The following is a 14,429-nucleotide window of genomic DNA, read 5'->3' as shown; positions in this document are numbered from 1 at the left end:
ATAAATTAAAGGTACAAAATGATAATAATAATACTAATTATAATAATACCAACAGAGTTGTTTGATGTAAATGGTGCTCAAATTATTTTATGTTTTTTATACTGTTTATATGGTAGAATATATGATCATGCAATAAAGGGTATGGGCTTACTGTATATATAAATAAAAATATAAATAAATGCGTGAATAAATAAGTATAAATAAATACACATAAACATAAATTAGAATATATAAAATCAAAGTTAAAAAGAAAATAATAAATGAAAAGGCAATAATTAAAATGAAGCACTAATTAAAATGAATTGTATTTGTCTTATCAAGACATTTTCAGGTTATTGATGAAATATTACTTATTCATTTGTAGTTTTTGTCCTCTATATGTTTTTCAGCACAGCTCTCTCGAAACAAACTCTCCGAGCGCGCTCACGATAATATGGAGCCAGGCGCGTTCTCGCGGAAGAACACACACCCCGGTGGTCACGGATGTGTCCAGTCGCTCTCCGGTTCCTGATCTGGGCACTGCCTGCCTGAGGACAATCAACAGAAAGTCTCATGTAAGTTTTATTTTATTTTTGTAGCTCGGCAGCTGCTCTCTTTTAAGATGCTGAAAGTTAAACTCTGTGTGCTTGTTATCGTCGCGTTCCACATCTTTATTTAAACTATGCGATTTCCCTGAAGAAACGCGTCACAGATCAGTAAATACACACTGTCAGATCTGGTGTTTACTTTTATGTTTTAACAATTCAATCTATTTCCCTTCAAGTTCAACTTACTAAATCAAATATAGGTCAGGTCAAGCCACATAATGCTTTCAAAGCAACTTTATATAGATGTATATTTCACTGTCAACAGCTTTACAAATAATATGCTTTAATAGGAGATCGATCTCGGATATATGTTTAATTTAGGACAATTAACAAACCAAGCAATGCAGTCCTCCAATGCATTATTAAAGTAGTGACTATGAAAGTTATGATTAAATTGTAATATTAATATTTGGCAGGGATGCAGCTATCAAACATTTAATGTTTCTAACACAAAGGTTTGTAGGGCTTCAGCAATAAATCATATGGGCCAATTTTGTGACACCTTATTACTGTAAGCTTTCGCTTTCTGTAATGAATTTGTTGTAATCAGATAGAAAAAAGCAAGGGGAAAAATTTACCAAAATTAAATGTATTTTGCAACAGTAACATTTGTAAACAAACAAATAAGTATGCTAAATTAAAGGAATAGTCTACTTATCACTAAATATATTTGTTGAATGACCACAAGTAAAAATTGACCACATTTATTTTTTCATCAAAATATCTTAATTTATTATCCACAAGTAAAAGAAACAGTAAAGTCTCTCACTGTAGGTGATCTCCCAGTCGAAGCTTGTTAATAGGAAAGCTGTCCTGACTCACTGAGAGAAGCGTCTCCTGCTTGGAGAAGGGCACGCAGGCTCGTGAATAATAATGAGTAATCTATGTACTATAGCTGTGAGGAACTAGCCTGGTCCCACCAGACTCTCGTACATTTCATTTGTACATAGAGTCTGGCACCGCTCCATTGACAAGCGTTAACTTCCTTGTAGGCGGGAACTCTTTTGAAGTCTAAAACTATTGGATCTGCCCAGAGTCACTCTATCTGCCATAACCAATCACTAACGTTTGGTCGTGACATATGTATTTTCCCGAACCCCGTGGGGAGGAGGACCACAACATCATGGCCACCAACAAAACTAAGCAAAGATTGTTCTTGCTCCGGCTTTAACGTCTTGATATTCGGCAGTGCTGCCACAACAGACCGAATGGCTTCGCTCGCATCTTTCTCCGCTACCATTACTGAACTACAACTCAAAATAACGCACAACATCAGCGTCATCGTTCTCAGCCACTCCCTCTGTTCGCTGATTGGCCTGGTAAAAAATTTATCGGAGAAAACCAAAGTCTACAGCAGAATCCCAGACGTAGTACTGAAGGAAAATGAAAATTGAGCGGAAGTACAAAGGAGGGCGGAAGTCAGGCTAGTGAGGAACGTCACATCACATCACATGAAAATATAGTTTTCTGATTTCAATGAATGGTTATAAAAAAAGAAAGATAGCAGCTATTCTTTTACATCATCATGTAATGACGTCATTGTGTCTGTATTTCTAATAACTCAATGTCATGGTATAACACACTTAATAAGAAAAATAATAACCGTATGCTCCCTCACTCATGCTTAAAGTGGTTATTGTTACTACAGCAAAGCTTAATAAGGGTGTTGACAGACACAGGCCTCGCCCACGAGTGTTGACAGACACAGGCCCCGCCCACGAGTGTTGACAGACACAGGCCCCGCCCACGAGTGTTGACAGACACAGGCCCCGCCTACGAGTGTTGACAGACACAGGCCCCCCCCACGAGTGTTGACAGACACAGGCCCCGCCCACGAGTGTTGACAGACACAGGCCCCGCCCACGAGTGTTGACAGACACAGGCCCCGCCCACGAGTGTTGACAGACACAGGCCCCGGCTACGAGTGTTGACAGACACAGGCCCCCCCCACGAGTGTTGACAGACACAGGCCCCGCCCACGAGTGTTGACAGACACAGGCCCCGCCCACGAGTGTTGACAGACACAGGCCCCCCCCACGAGTGTTGACAGACACAGGCCCCGCCCACGAGTGTTGACAGACACAGGCCCCGCCCACGAGTGTTGACAGACACAGGCCCCGCCCACGAGTGTTGACAGACACAGGCCCCCCCCACGAGTGTTGACAGACACAGGCCCCCCCCCACGAGTGTTGACAGACACAGGCCCCGCCCACGAGTGTTGACAGACACAGGCCCCGCCTACGAGTGTTGACAGACACAGGCCCCCCCCACGAGTGTTGACAGACACAGGCCCCGCCCACGAGTGTTGACAGACACATGCCCCGCCCACGAGTGTTGACAGACACAGGCCCCGCCCACGAGTTTTGACAGATACAGGCCCCGCCTACGAGTGTTGACAGACACAGGCCCCCCCCACGAGTGTTGACAGACACAGGCCCCGCCCACGAGTGTTGACAGACACAGGCCCCGCCAACGAGTGTTGACAGACACAGGCCCCGCCCACGAGTTTTGACAGACACAGGCCCCGCCCACGAGTGTTGACAGACACAGGCCCCGCCAACGAGTGTTGGCAGACACAGGCCCTGCCCACAAGTGTTGACAGACACAGGCCCCGCCAACGAGTGTTGACAGACACTGCCGTTCTAACATAGAACCGCCCTGATCGAGTTCACAGCAAGTTGAGAGTTGTACACATCCGCCATTGCTGCACCGACGAGAATGACTCCCAAGCTTTGTCGGTGTTGTGTAGCTGGATGTATTAATCCACACAGATCTGTTTATTTACTGGAGCCATAGGCCTAACGTTACTGATCATGGCAGTAATGAAAGTTAGAGAGCGCACTTTATTACAGTTCATAGGAGTTGTTTTACGGATATACAGTTTACCAGTTTATTAAGCACCCCCTGAAAAGGTGTGTATAATATTTGTTTACTGTTAGTTGTAACGAGTGTTTTTTGTACTTCGCTGTGTATGTTGATAATAATGAAAGGGAGAGGGAGAGAGTTTATGGATAATACTTTAATGCGGACTTCTTATAACGTTACAGTGTTTATTCAGCTCTTACAGTGATTTTCTGGAGTGAAATTGATGCTTCATCTTTTGTGTGATGTACAATTAACTTCATTGAACTCATCAGTATATTTTTACAACATTCGGACGCGGTCCGCTAGAACAGGCTTGTACTAATAGTGGATAAAAGAAAGATGGAAAAACAAGTTATAACCGTAATTAAACTAGACTATAGCTGTTCAGTCTCCATACAGCATATCATCTGGCTCTGTGGGCATTATTGCCCGACTCCGGGTGGAAATGAACACGGCTACTGAGAGTTTATGTTTTGATATTATCATTCCGTGAGATGAGAGATTGTCCTGACACACGTCCTAAGAGCTCGTGAGGCTCCGCCCTCTGGGCCGGCAGCAGCTCCTCATTTGCATTTAAAGGGATACACACTAAAACGGTGAGTTTTTCTGAGCCTCAAAAAGTGACAATTTAAACATGCTGTAGAAAATTATCTGTTGGGTATTTTGAGCTAAAACTTCACATACACACTCTGGGGACATCAGAGACTTATTTTACATCTTGTGAAAAGGGGCATAATAGGTCCCCTTTAAGGTTACTAAAAGTATTGTTCATTGTTAATTTATAGAACATTTTTTTTATAATATTTTTTGCTTCTCATGTATTTTGCATTTCCTTGTACTTTTACTTTCAATACTTAAGTACGTTTAATATCAAAAAATACTTTTCATTCTTAAGTACAATAAATATCACATACGTTAAAACTTTTACTCGAGTAATATTCTCAACAGTGACTTTAACTTCTACCAAAGTCATTTTCTGGTAAGATGTCTGTACTTTTCCTCAAGTGTGGCTTTCAGGTACTTTAACCACCACTGGCAGTGTGTGAGTGTGTGTGCACCACTCACTACTGCTAATGTCTGTGCACTAACCTGGATGGGTTGAATGCAGAGGACACATTCCACGTTTGGGTTACCCTACTTGGCCTTTACATGTCACTTTTTTCAGTCATGCAGAAATTACTGGGGAGAACAGTTTTGTTTCGCTTTTCGAATAATGGAGATCATAATAGAGGTAGAGCAAGGAACAACTAAAGGACAGGCAATCAGACAGTAACCATATAGCAATATGATATAACAAAAAAAGGTAACAGTAATTTAACAAAACATAGGGTGAACAAATAGGTTTTGAGTTCTGTCTTAAAGGTCTGGAGTGAAGTTGCAGCGTGGAGGTTTTGGGGCAGCTGTGGTTCTTTATCCCACTGACAGTAGAGAGTTTGAACTTGGGTAGTACAAGCCAGCTGTCAGAAGTTGATCTAAGAGTGCGGGCAGGAACATATGCGTATTGATTCTGCTAAATATAAGGGTGCTAAACCATGGCAGACCTTAAAAACTGACAAGTATTTTGAATTGAATCCAAAAGACAATAGGGAGCAATGTGAGCAGATTGTTTTGTTAAATTCCAGTACACAGGCAGCTGAATTTTGTACTAGTTGCAAACGATTAAGGGCTTTAGTGGGTCAGCCACAGAACAAGGAGTTACAATAGTCCAGCGAGAGGTTATGAAAGCATGGATAACCTTTTCAGCATCTTTAAGACTGAGCAAAGGTCACATACGGACAATATTGCCAACACGATTTAACAAGCTGGCTGATATGCGGTTTAAAGCATGATTTAGGATCAAATAGTGACCCCAGATTCCATACAATGGGTGAAGGCCTAACTAAGGCTATATCAATATGAATGGAGGGGTCATGTTGACAAAATGCCAAGGGATGTAGTGCCGACTAACAGGATTTCAGTTTTAACAGTATTCAGCCATCCATGCTTTAAAATCTTTAAGGCCAGGCAGTGATGAATGTGGTGGAAAAATAGAAATGGGCTGGGCAGCAAATATTTGTTTATCAACAGTGTAACTAGAAAAATTAAGACCATGACGCTGAATGATCTAGCCAAAGAAGAAACCTATGAATTAGAAGTAAAAGTGGGCCAAGAACCGATCCTTGAGGTACACCAATGAAAACAGTGACCTAGCAAGATTTGTGTTGATTAACCCTTTCACACGTACGTTTAAAATATTTTATCTGATGGTCATAACACAAACAATTTATCTTTTGTTGTTTGATTAACATTGGTGACACAAAGCTGCAGGTATATTTGTCTGCTGTCACTTTAAGATGAATGCACAGATCCAACATCATGATACACATCATTTTTTTTCTTAATTGTTTACAACACATAACTGACTGTGTTTACGAGGATACTCCCTGAGATGGGCATTTTGAGTTAATTCTGTTCAAGCTCAAAAGAAGAGAAAGAGGCTGAAGAGAACAGAAAACAGAAGCAGCGCGCGACTTTCAGTATTCTTGTGCTTGATGTCGATATCTGACAGGACTAAATCAAATGATTAACTTTTACTCTATGATGGTTAAACTTAGCAATTAATCTGCAAATCACTTGCTTTTTCGAACCGGAACCAATCAACTACGATCCCTATACTATCCCGGATGCGCACATCACAATATTGATGCTGAAACGATATTGTGCAGCCCTATCTTAAAGCTCAGCAGGCAAAGAAATTGTATTTGCGCTAAACATATTTTTTTATGCCTACAATCACAGGCATGTGAAATCGTACAATTTACTAGCCATTGCCTTATTAGGCAATTCATTTTTGAAATAAATTAAAAGACAAATTTGTGTGATTTATTCACATTGTAGAGAGTTGTATTTAAATGTCTGAAACCTAAAATACATATTATGTGGTTGAAAACACTAAATAGTTCTAATATACGACAAGCACGAAAGCACTTTGAATTTAGCAGTTGATCACATGACACCGGTATGAGTGCACACATCAAAGCGTCAATGCTAGTGTATTGTTGCCTGTCCAATAGAGATGAAGTTAACCTCTGTTAGGCAGTACCATGAAACTAATAGCAGATAGCAGAGAAAGGAGGACTGAATGGCAAACCATTTCAAAAGCTGCACTAAGATCTAATAGGATTAGAAGCCAGGAGAAGGTCATTTGCTACTTCTTTAAGATCAGTCTCTGTACTGTGAAGAGGTCTAAAACCAGACTGAAATGGTTTGTGTGGATTGTTTACCCAAGTGATACTGTATTTGAGTGGCGACACCTTTTCTAGTTCTTTTGATAGAAAGGGAAGGTTGGAAATAAGTCTGAAGTTACGGAGGACTTTTATAAAGACCAGGTCTCTGTATTATTGGAGTCATAGTATCTATTTTTAGACCAGGCGATACATAACCAGTAGCAAGGGATCCGTTTATGTAATGGGTAAAATAAGGGAAGGCAAGTTTTTGAGTTTTTGTCGCTATGGTTACCGCTATGGTTAGTTAGAATGTGGTTGTGACTTCAGCTGTTTGATCATACAGATGAATGAACATATTCAAGCGGCTACTTTAATCTTCTGAATGAACAAAACATTTCAGGATTCACACATGTCAGCAGTTGCTGCTGTAAATACCAAAGAGTGACTATGAACAAGCCAAAGCAAACACCTTTACTAATTAGGCCTACACTGCATAAACCTTACCTTTTGTGATAAATAATGTCATTAGATAAAAGTTCATACTTAGATTAGTTACGGTTATTATTTTTTGGTAAATTATTGGTTATTTATTGATAAATTAACCAAAGGATTAAGTGACTATTTGGAAAATAATCAATAGATTAAATCATTATAATAATAATCAATAGATTCATCGATTGAAAAAATGATTGTTAGTTTCAGCCCTAGAGCAAATGAACTGAAAGTTTGATAGTGTGAAGGAATTTAATTAAAAAATCACAACTAACGTTCCCTTTTCTTGTAGGATTAACCTATTAACATTGACTAGATGCTTTTGAGAGGTTGGTCCAGTGGTCCAGTCGTCAATATAAATCTGGGGCTCCCAGTGCTCTCAAATCCGGTGTTCCCTTGTCCGGTAATCTCAGCACTCCCAAATCCGCTGTTCCCTAGTCCAGTAATCTCTGTGCTCCCAAATCCGGTGTTCCTTAGTCCGATAATCTCAGTGCTTCCAAGACCGGTGTTCCCTAGTCCGGTAATCTCAGCTCTCCCAAATCCGTTGTTCCCTAGTCCGGTAATCTCAGCACTCCCAAGTCCTGCATTCCCTAGTCTGGTAATCTCAGTGCTCCCAAGACCGGTGTTCCCTAGTCTGGTAATCTCATTGCTCCCAAATCTGGTTTTCCCTAGTCTGGTAACATCAGCGCTCCTAAATCCGGTGTACCCTAGTCAGGTAATGTCTGTGCTCGCAAATCTAGTGTTCCCTAGTCTGGTAATCTCAGCTCTCCCAAATCCGTTGTTCCCTAGTCCAGTAATCTCAGCTCTCCCAAATCCGGTGTTCCTTAAATCCGGTAATATCAGCGCTCCCAAATCCAGTATTCCCTAGTCTGGTAATCTCAGCACTGGCAAGTCTGGTGTTCCCTAGTCCGGTAATCTCTGTGCTCGCAAATCTGGAGTGATCTGAGTGGTCCCAAGTCCGTTGTTCTCTAGTCCGGTAATCTCAGCGCTCCCAAGACCGGTGTTCATACAAGAATATTTATTTAGCATTTAAAGGTTGCCTACCTGTCTATAGTCCATATTTCAACATGTTTCCGTTGATGTCATACATTTTAGTCTAGCAACAGTTCAGCTACAATGTGAAGTTTATGCAACAATAACACTCTAACTTATATAATTCGGATTACATTTCTTAACTTCAAATCTTTCTTATCTTCAAATCACGTTTTTCTTCTTCTGAGGTAAATCCAATGTAAACTCACAGCGTGTCTTCCAAACTCGATGAAAAGCAGAGGAATAATGAAGTCTGATGCTTTGTTCTGAGGTGATGAGGGTGTTTACAGGTTCGCTTTCCTTTATGTGGACGATTTGTGTGTGAATCTCTTTTGCACGCATGGGTGTGGTTACATTAGAGATAATGAGCACGTGCCTGAGAAACTGGACATCTTGTTGGTTTCATATAAATTACTTAAACAGAGAATATTTGTTTGATATTATTTATAATATTTGAATTAGATAATTTAAGTACACACTTAAATGTTTATAAATATACATTGCTCATGTCTGTGTGACAAGTATTTGCTGAGTTTTGTTTAGGTTTAGAGATGTGTTCCAGACAAAAAGTTCACGGAGACGGAGAAGCAGACAGCACACCCTGTTTATTTTCTTTATTTTACAAAAGCACAATGTTTTGTTTTAATTGTAATAAGACACATACAAAAGTAGACCTCTTACAGATTCTTTTTTTAAGGCGGGACATATTGAATGGCTCCTCCCCATTTTCCAATAGGCAATAGCATTGTTTACCTCACAGACTGCAAGTAATACTTGACAGCACCATGGAAGCGAATCTGAGCGCTGATGGTACGTTGTATAGTAAGGTGTGTGAATAAATTCTAGCCATTTCATTCAAAACGGACTCAAGCGTTTGATCAACTGAATTTGCATCTCCAACCCATATTGCTCCGTGGCGTGTAAACGGTAGTGATGTCCGGTTCGTAAACTAATCGTTCTTTTGAACCGGTTCTTTTTAGTGAACCTGTTGAACCAGAATCGAACTGAATCGTTCAAAACAGTTCGCGTCTTGAGTCAGCACTGATCCACAGTTTTCTAAAGTTACTCACTTTCGGACGTGCCTCACAGTCCCCCAGACACAAAATAAACCAATATCTCAGAGTATTTGTAACTCCACAGTTCACTGAACTTAGACATGTTGTGCTGAGACTGAGAGAACTGATGAGCACGAGTAGCTGATACTGAGCATGCGTGTGCTACCGAATGTACAGGTACAGCCACGGTCGCTTTGGCCAAGTGGTATTTATAGCATAGGGGGTGAGCTTTAGATTTTAGAGAGCATTTGATTGGACAGAAGATGTGATGAGAAGCTAAAGTCCGCGGTGATGTCATAACATGATCCATTTTAGTGGAAGTGAGAGACTGTAGGTTTTGAATGCTTATATCTCATAAATGTGAATTTTGTCATTTTTTGGAACACAACAGCTTATTAATAACTTTGAGGCTAACCTGTTCATACTCAAATCTGAAAAACTTACATCTTGATTTCACGGGGCCTGTAATCAAAATGCCCCCTAACCCTAATTTAATACACAATATTCTTGTTTTCCCATTCCATATTTTAAATGTAATATTAAATTATCTTCCTCAATGCATTCAGGGAATGTCCCATGCATGTGTATATGTGAGCGCCTCCCTCATTACACTCCCTCAGTTCACAGCTCATGAGCTGAATCAGGTGTGTTATATGAGGGAGACGGACGAAATGTGTAGTTAGTGGTGTTTGGCCCAGGACAAGTTTGGAAAGCACTGTTCTAACTTATTTTCTCTCTGTCGTCCTCCATGCAGGAAACTACAGATTTGCCTATTGGTCTATGCCTTAACCAGACAAAGGTAGCTGACTGTACTTTCACAAAACAAGATGTGATCAAGCTTTGTGGAGCTGTGAGTAGATGATGGGAAGGACGGCTCGTGTAGAGTTCTTGCTGACTGTTGGGAATTAACTGGAAACAGAAGAACAGCTTCCACTGCATGTGCCATAATGGCCAGTCTTGTTCTTAATGAGACTGGGATGGACAATTGTGGCATCGATGACTCCTTCAAGTACAACCTGTACGGTGTGGTTTACAGTGTGGCATTTGTTCTGGGACTGGTCACTAACTGTGCTTCGCTGTTTGTCTTCTGCTGTCGCATGAAATTGCGTAACGAGACCACGCTTTTTATGACCAATCTAGCTTTATCAGACTTAGTGTTTGTATTTACTCTTCCTTTCAAAATCTTTTACAACGTGAATCGCCACTGGCCTTTTGGGGATACAGTGTGCAAGATCTCCGGAGGAGCCTTCATCACCAATATCTACGGCAGTATGCTGTTCCTCACATGCATCAGTGTGGATCGATTCCTGGCTATTGTTTACCCCTTCCGTTCACTCTCCATTCGGACCCGCCGCAATGCTGGGATCGTGTGTGGGATCATCTGGTTGTTGATACTGGGCGGAGGCATGTCAGTCCACTTCTTCTCTTCCACCAACAAGTCCAAAGCTAGCACCACCTGCTTTGAGGGATTCTCCAAGAAAACATGGAAGACCCATCTGTCTAAGATCACCATCGTCATTGAAGTGGTGGGTTTCCTCATACCACTGATGATCAATCTAGCCTGCTCTTCCATGGTGCTCAGAACTCTACGTAGACCCGCAACCCTGTGTCAGATCGGAACCAACAAGAAGCGTGTTCTGCGGATGATTGTAGTGCATTTGGCCATTTTTATTGTTTGCTTTGTACCTTACAATTCTGTCCTGTTCATCTACGCCATGGTGCGCACTCGAGCGCTCGCGAGCTGCTGGGTGGAGAAGCTCGCACGGACACTGTATCCCATCACGCTTTGCGTTGCCACCTTCAACTGCTGCTTTGACCCGGTGGTCTACTACTTTACCTCGGAGTCCTTTCAGAAATCACTGACTACCGGGAAGTGCCAGGCCACGCAGGACAACATGCTGAGGATTGATTGCCCTGTGTCTCCCCTGGAGAATACTGGCACGGTTGAGCTCCACGCACTGACCAGCAATGGAAAAGATCAGGGGTGCGTTTCCCAAAAGCATTGTTAGCCAACTATCATCGCAAGTTCTCTATTGGTAACGACGGAACTTTGTCAGTGAAACTCAGTTCTGAAAAGAATAACTAGAATAGGTCAGGTCAGAAGAAGAGCTATGGATGTCTTGGCTCAGGATGTAATGCTTGAAGAAAATTACTGGAATGTTGGCATTTTCCACTGACACCCGTTCATGGGACATCTGAGTTTAAAGGACTTCTCTGAGTTTAAATGACTTATCTGTGATTGTTTTCTGTCTAGTAGTTATTGTTTACACAGGTGTACCAGTGTATCACTGTATTTGATCAATGAGTATTACCATACCATTTGCAGTTTTATTGTGCTGTGTTGTATTTTTACCCAGTCAAAGCACTTTCTGAAAGTGTTGTTACAAATCAGTGTTATAGATTTGTGTGAATGTGGAATTGTTGTGTTTAATTTTTCTCTCTCAATCTGCAAATTTTGGTTTGCCTTTTACTGAAAAAATAAATAAATAATGGTAAGCAGTTAAATAATCCCTGCAGAGGATTTTCATAGTTGTGGTAAAGATATTATTAACTGGCAATAATTAATACACTCTTGGAAAAGTGGTAAGATTAATTGGGTCTCAAAGGGTTAGTTCACCCACAAATGGAAATACAACAGTACTTGACCAGTAGTTTATCATCAATAAATTATATGGCCCATTGGCTTCAAAAACTTGTAAGCCTGTTGGAATAATATCAGTTGAGGATGTACAGTAGTAGGTTTTAATAGCTTAATAAGTTCATTAAGAGAGTTTAAAGAAATTGAAAGGAAAAACATTACAGAAAGGAGGGGTAGAGGGGTCATAATCTGAAGGGACAATAAGCTGTCTGATATCACTTATTTTATTTGTAAAGTAGCGGAGAACACTTTCGCAAACTAACTGGCTCATCAAAGTAAAAATCAACAGAGGTATTTATAACATAATTTACAGTGGAAAAGAGAATTTAAGGTCTATGAAGATCTTATGATGTTTGAGAAGTATTAAGATTTGTTCGCTTTCACAGCGTTTTGACAGCAGGTCAGTGAAGTACGTAAGCTCTCAAGAGACATGCAACTTATCTTTTTTCCAGAGAGCCTTGTGGAGCATTCAGTATCTTCATCACACTGCTGAAGAACCTCGAGTGATCAGATGAAACAGGTGGACAACTAAACTATGATCTCTTCAGACCTGTGCATGATAAAACTTAAACCGGGCTCATTTTATCAAAGAGCATTTGATTGACCAATAGTGTGCGGACGGTTTGAGTCAAAAATATATATCTGGATACATCTATATCTGGTCCACCACTAGACCAGCTCTAACCAGCACAAACCAGCCTGGACCAACATACAGTTTATACAGGGCTACGCTGGAATGTTCAGCAGGGTGTACAAAAATCTAAACTTTAACAAAAAGTATTTGATAATGTCTAAATATACACTGTCCAGCCAAAAGAGTTGCTGTTTGGATTTGCACCTCTTGATGGAGATAAGATCACAACATTTATTTCCATCAAGAGAGAGCATCAGTTTTGGGTCAAGATTGACAATGCAAGAGTCCAGCTCTCTCTAGAGTCTGTACACTGTGTAAAATCAGACTTTCAGTGAATTCAAGGTGTAAATGATTCTTCATGCTCCCTCCCAACCGTTCTCTCGCAGTCTGAGCCTGATGAATCTGGACATTGTCATCCTGGAATATGGCCATGACGTGTCTTCCTTCATGGGTGTTTAAAAAAAGGTTAGGGTTATGGCTACACACTCCATCAGTTAGTGTTAGAAGAACTGTTGCACGAACATATAACGTGTTCACGGTCACTATATCACAGCTTAGAGTGTCTGAGTTCACACACCTGTTTAAAACAACCTTTTGTGACCTCAGATTGACTAAAATCATTAATGATTCAGACTGAACATCATTTCTAAGCATTGTTTTGTCTGATAAGTAAATGCACTGCTGGACACACACATATATCCTCAGCTTAGAGCAGTGGCAACGTGAGTTTTGTCCATCAGGACTTGCACAACAGCATGTGGGAAATCAGACACTGGGTCTTATGTGAAGCCTGGGGAAATCTACTCGCTTGACCAAATACTTCTTATGACTCCAGCAATGGGTGCATTGTGTCCGACTGAACAAGGCTTGTGTCCAGCTCACCAAAGCTGCCTTAATTCTCTTAAATATGTTGTTGCAGGGCCCGTTTGGCACGTAATCTTCATCGGGTTATGGGAAAGCACTCTAAATCATTCTCAAGGGTATTTATTCCCCTTACTTTTATATGCCTATTTTCATCATTCATTTTCATTTGTTAATCTTATAATAATCAGTATCCTGTTTTATGTGTCTTTTGTTTTTCTCTATCTAATAAATTACCTAATTTATTATAAGGTGCAAGCAATATCATATTCAGAATGAGCTTTAATGCTACATGCACTAGGAATTTGATAATATGTCGCGGCCATGCAATCATTTTCTCGAGGTCAGGACATCTTCTGTTGTGGGAATGTGATGTGAAGTCGTGGCCTTGAGATCCTATGTTGAGGGAAAGACATATTTTTCCTCCTGACCACGAGTTTAATGCGTAAACAAGCCTGCGTGAACATACCTGGGATTGTATGGGAACAACCTGGGAACAACCTGGGATTATCAGAGATTGAAATAATTCAAAATGAAATATTCATTTATTAATAAAGAAAGACAAAAAAGAGAAGAATTAAGAAATTACAGCAAAGGAGAACAAATGCACAACCAATATTATTTGAATCATAGAGTAATATAAATAAAAGGTATTTAACGCCACCTGGTGGAAGTACTAACAAAATATTTTTACATCTCACAGATGTCAAAACATCTTAAAGTACAATCTCAATTGTTAATAAGAAAAAAATATATATAATTTAACACAGTTGCATTAAAAATTCCAGAAATATAAATGGAATATTTATGATGTAAATAAGACCACATAAATCAGGGTTGGGAACACACACTGAAAGAAGAGCTGAGATCAAGTATAATTCTGTCACAACACTGTGGAAACCTTCATGAAATTCTCACCCCATTTATTTAAATCTGAGAGAAAGCTCTGCCGTGGTTTGTGCCGGTTCGGTCTCTGAGATGTTTAAGGTTGATGTTTTGTCTGTGAATGTGTCAGTCTCCACACATAGTCCAAATCCCTCCAAACCAGTGTCAATGTTT

General features: G+C 40.5%; 1 protein-coding gene across 1 annotated transcript; it reads left to right on the top strand.

Moving 5' to 3' along the window:
- Positions 1–424: 424 nt before the first annotated feature.
- On the top strand, positions 425–13,621 carry lpar4 (lysophosphatidic acid receptor 4). Its single transcript, XM_077237696.1, has 2 exons — positions 425–554; positions 9,992–13,621. The coding sequence occupies exon 2, from the start codon at positions 10,185–10,187 to the stop codon at positions 11,244–11,246; it is 1,062 nt and encodes a 353-aa protein (XP_077093811.1). The 5' UTR covers positions 425–554; positions 9,992–10,184; the 3' UTR covers positions 11,247–13,621.
- Positions 13,622–14,429: the final 808 nt, after the last annotated feature.

The sequence above is a fragment of the Siphateles boraxobius genome, unplaced genomic scaffold, assembly GCF_051911475.1.
Source record: "Siphateles boraxobius isolate OS27281-9 unplaced genomic scaffold, OSU_SipBor_1 207, whole genome shotgun sequence".
Taxonomy (NCBI): Eukaryota; Metazoa; Chordata; class Actinopteri; order Cypriniformes; family Leuciscidae; genus Siphateles; species Siphateles boraxobius.
The sequence above is the reverse complement of the archived record's forward strand: the minus strand, read 5'-3'. Positions and strand labels throughout refer to the sequence as shown.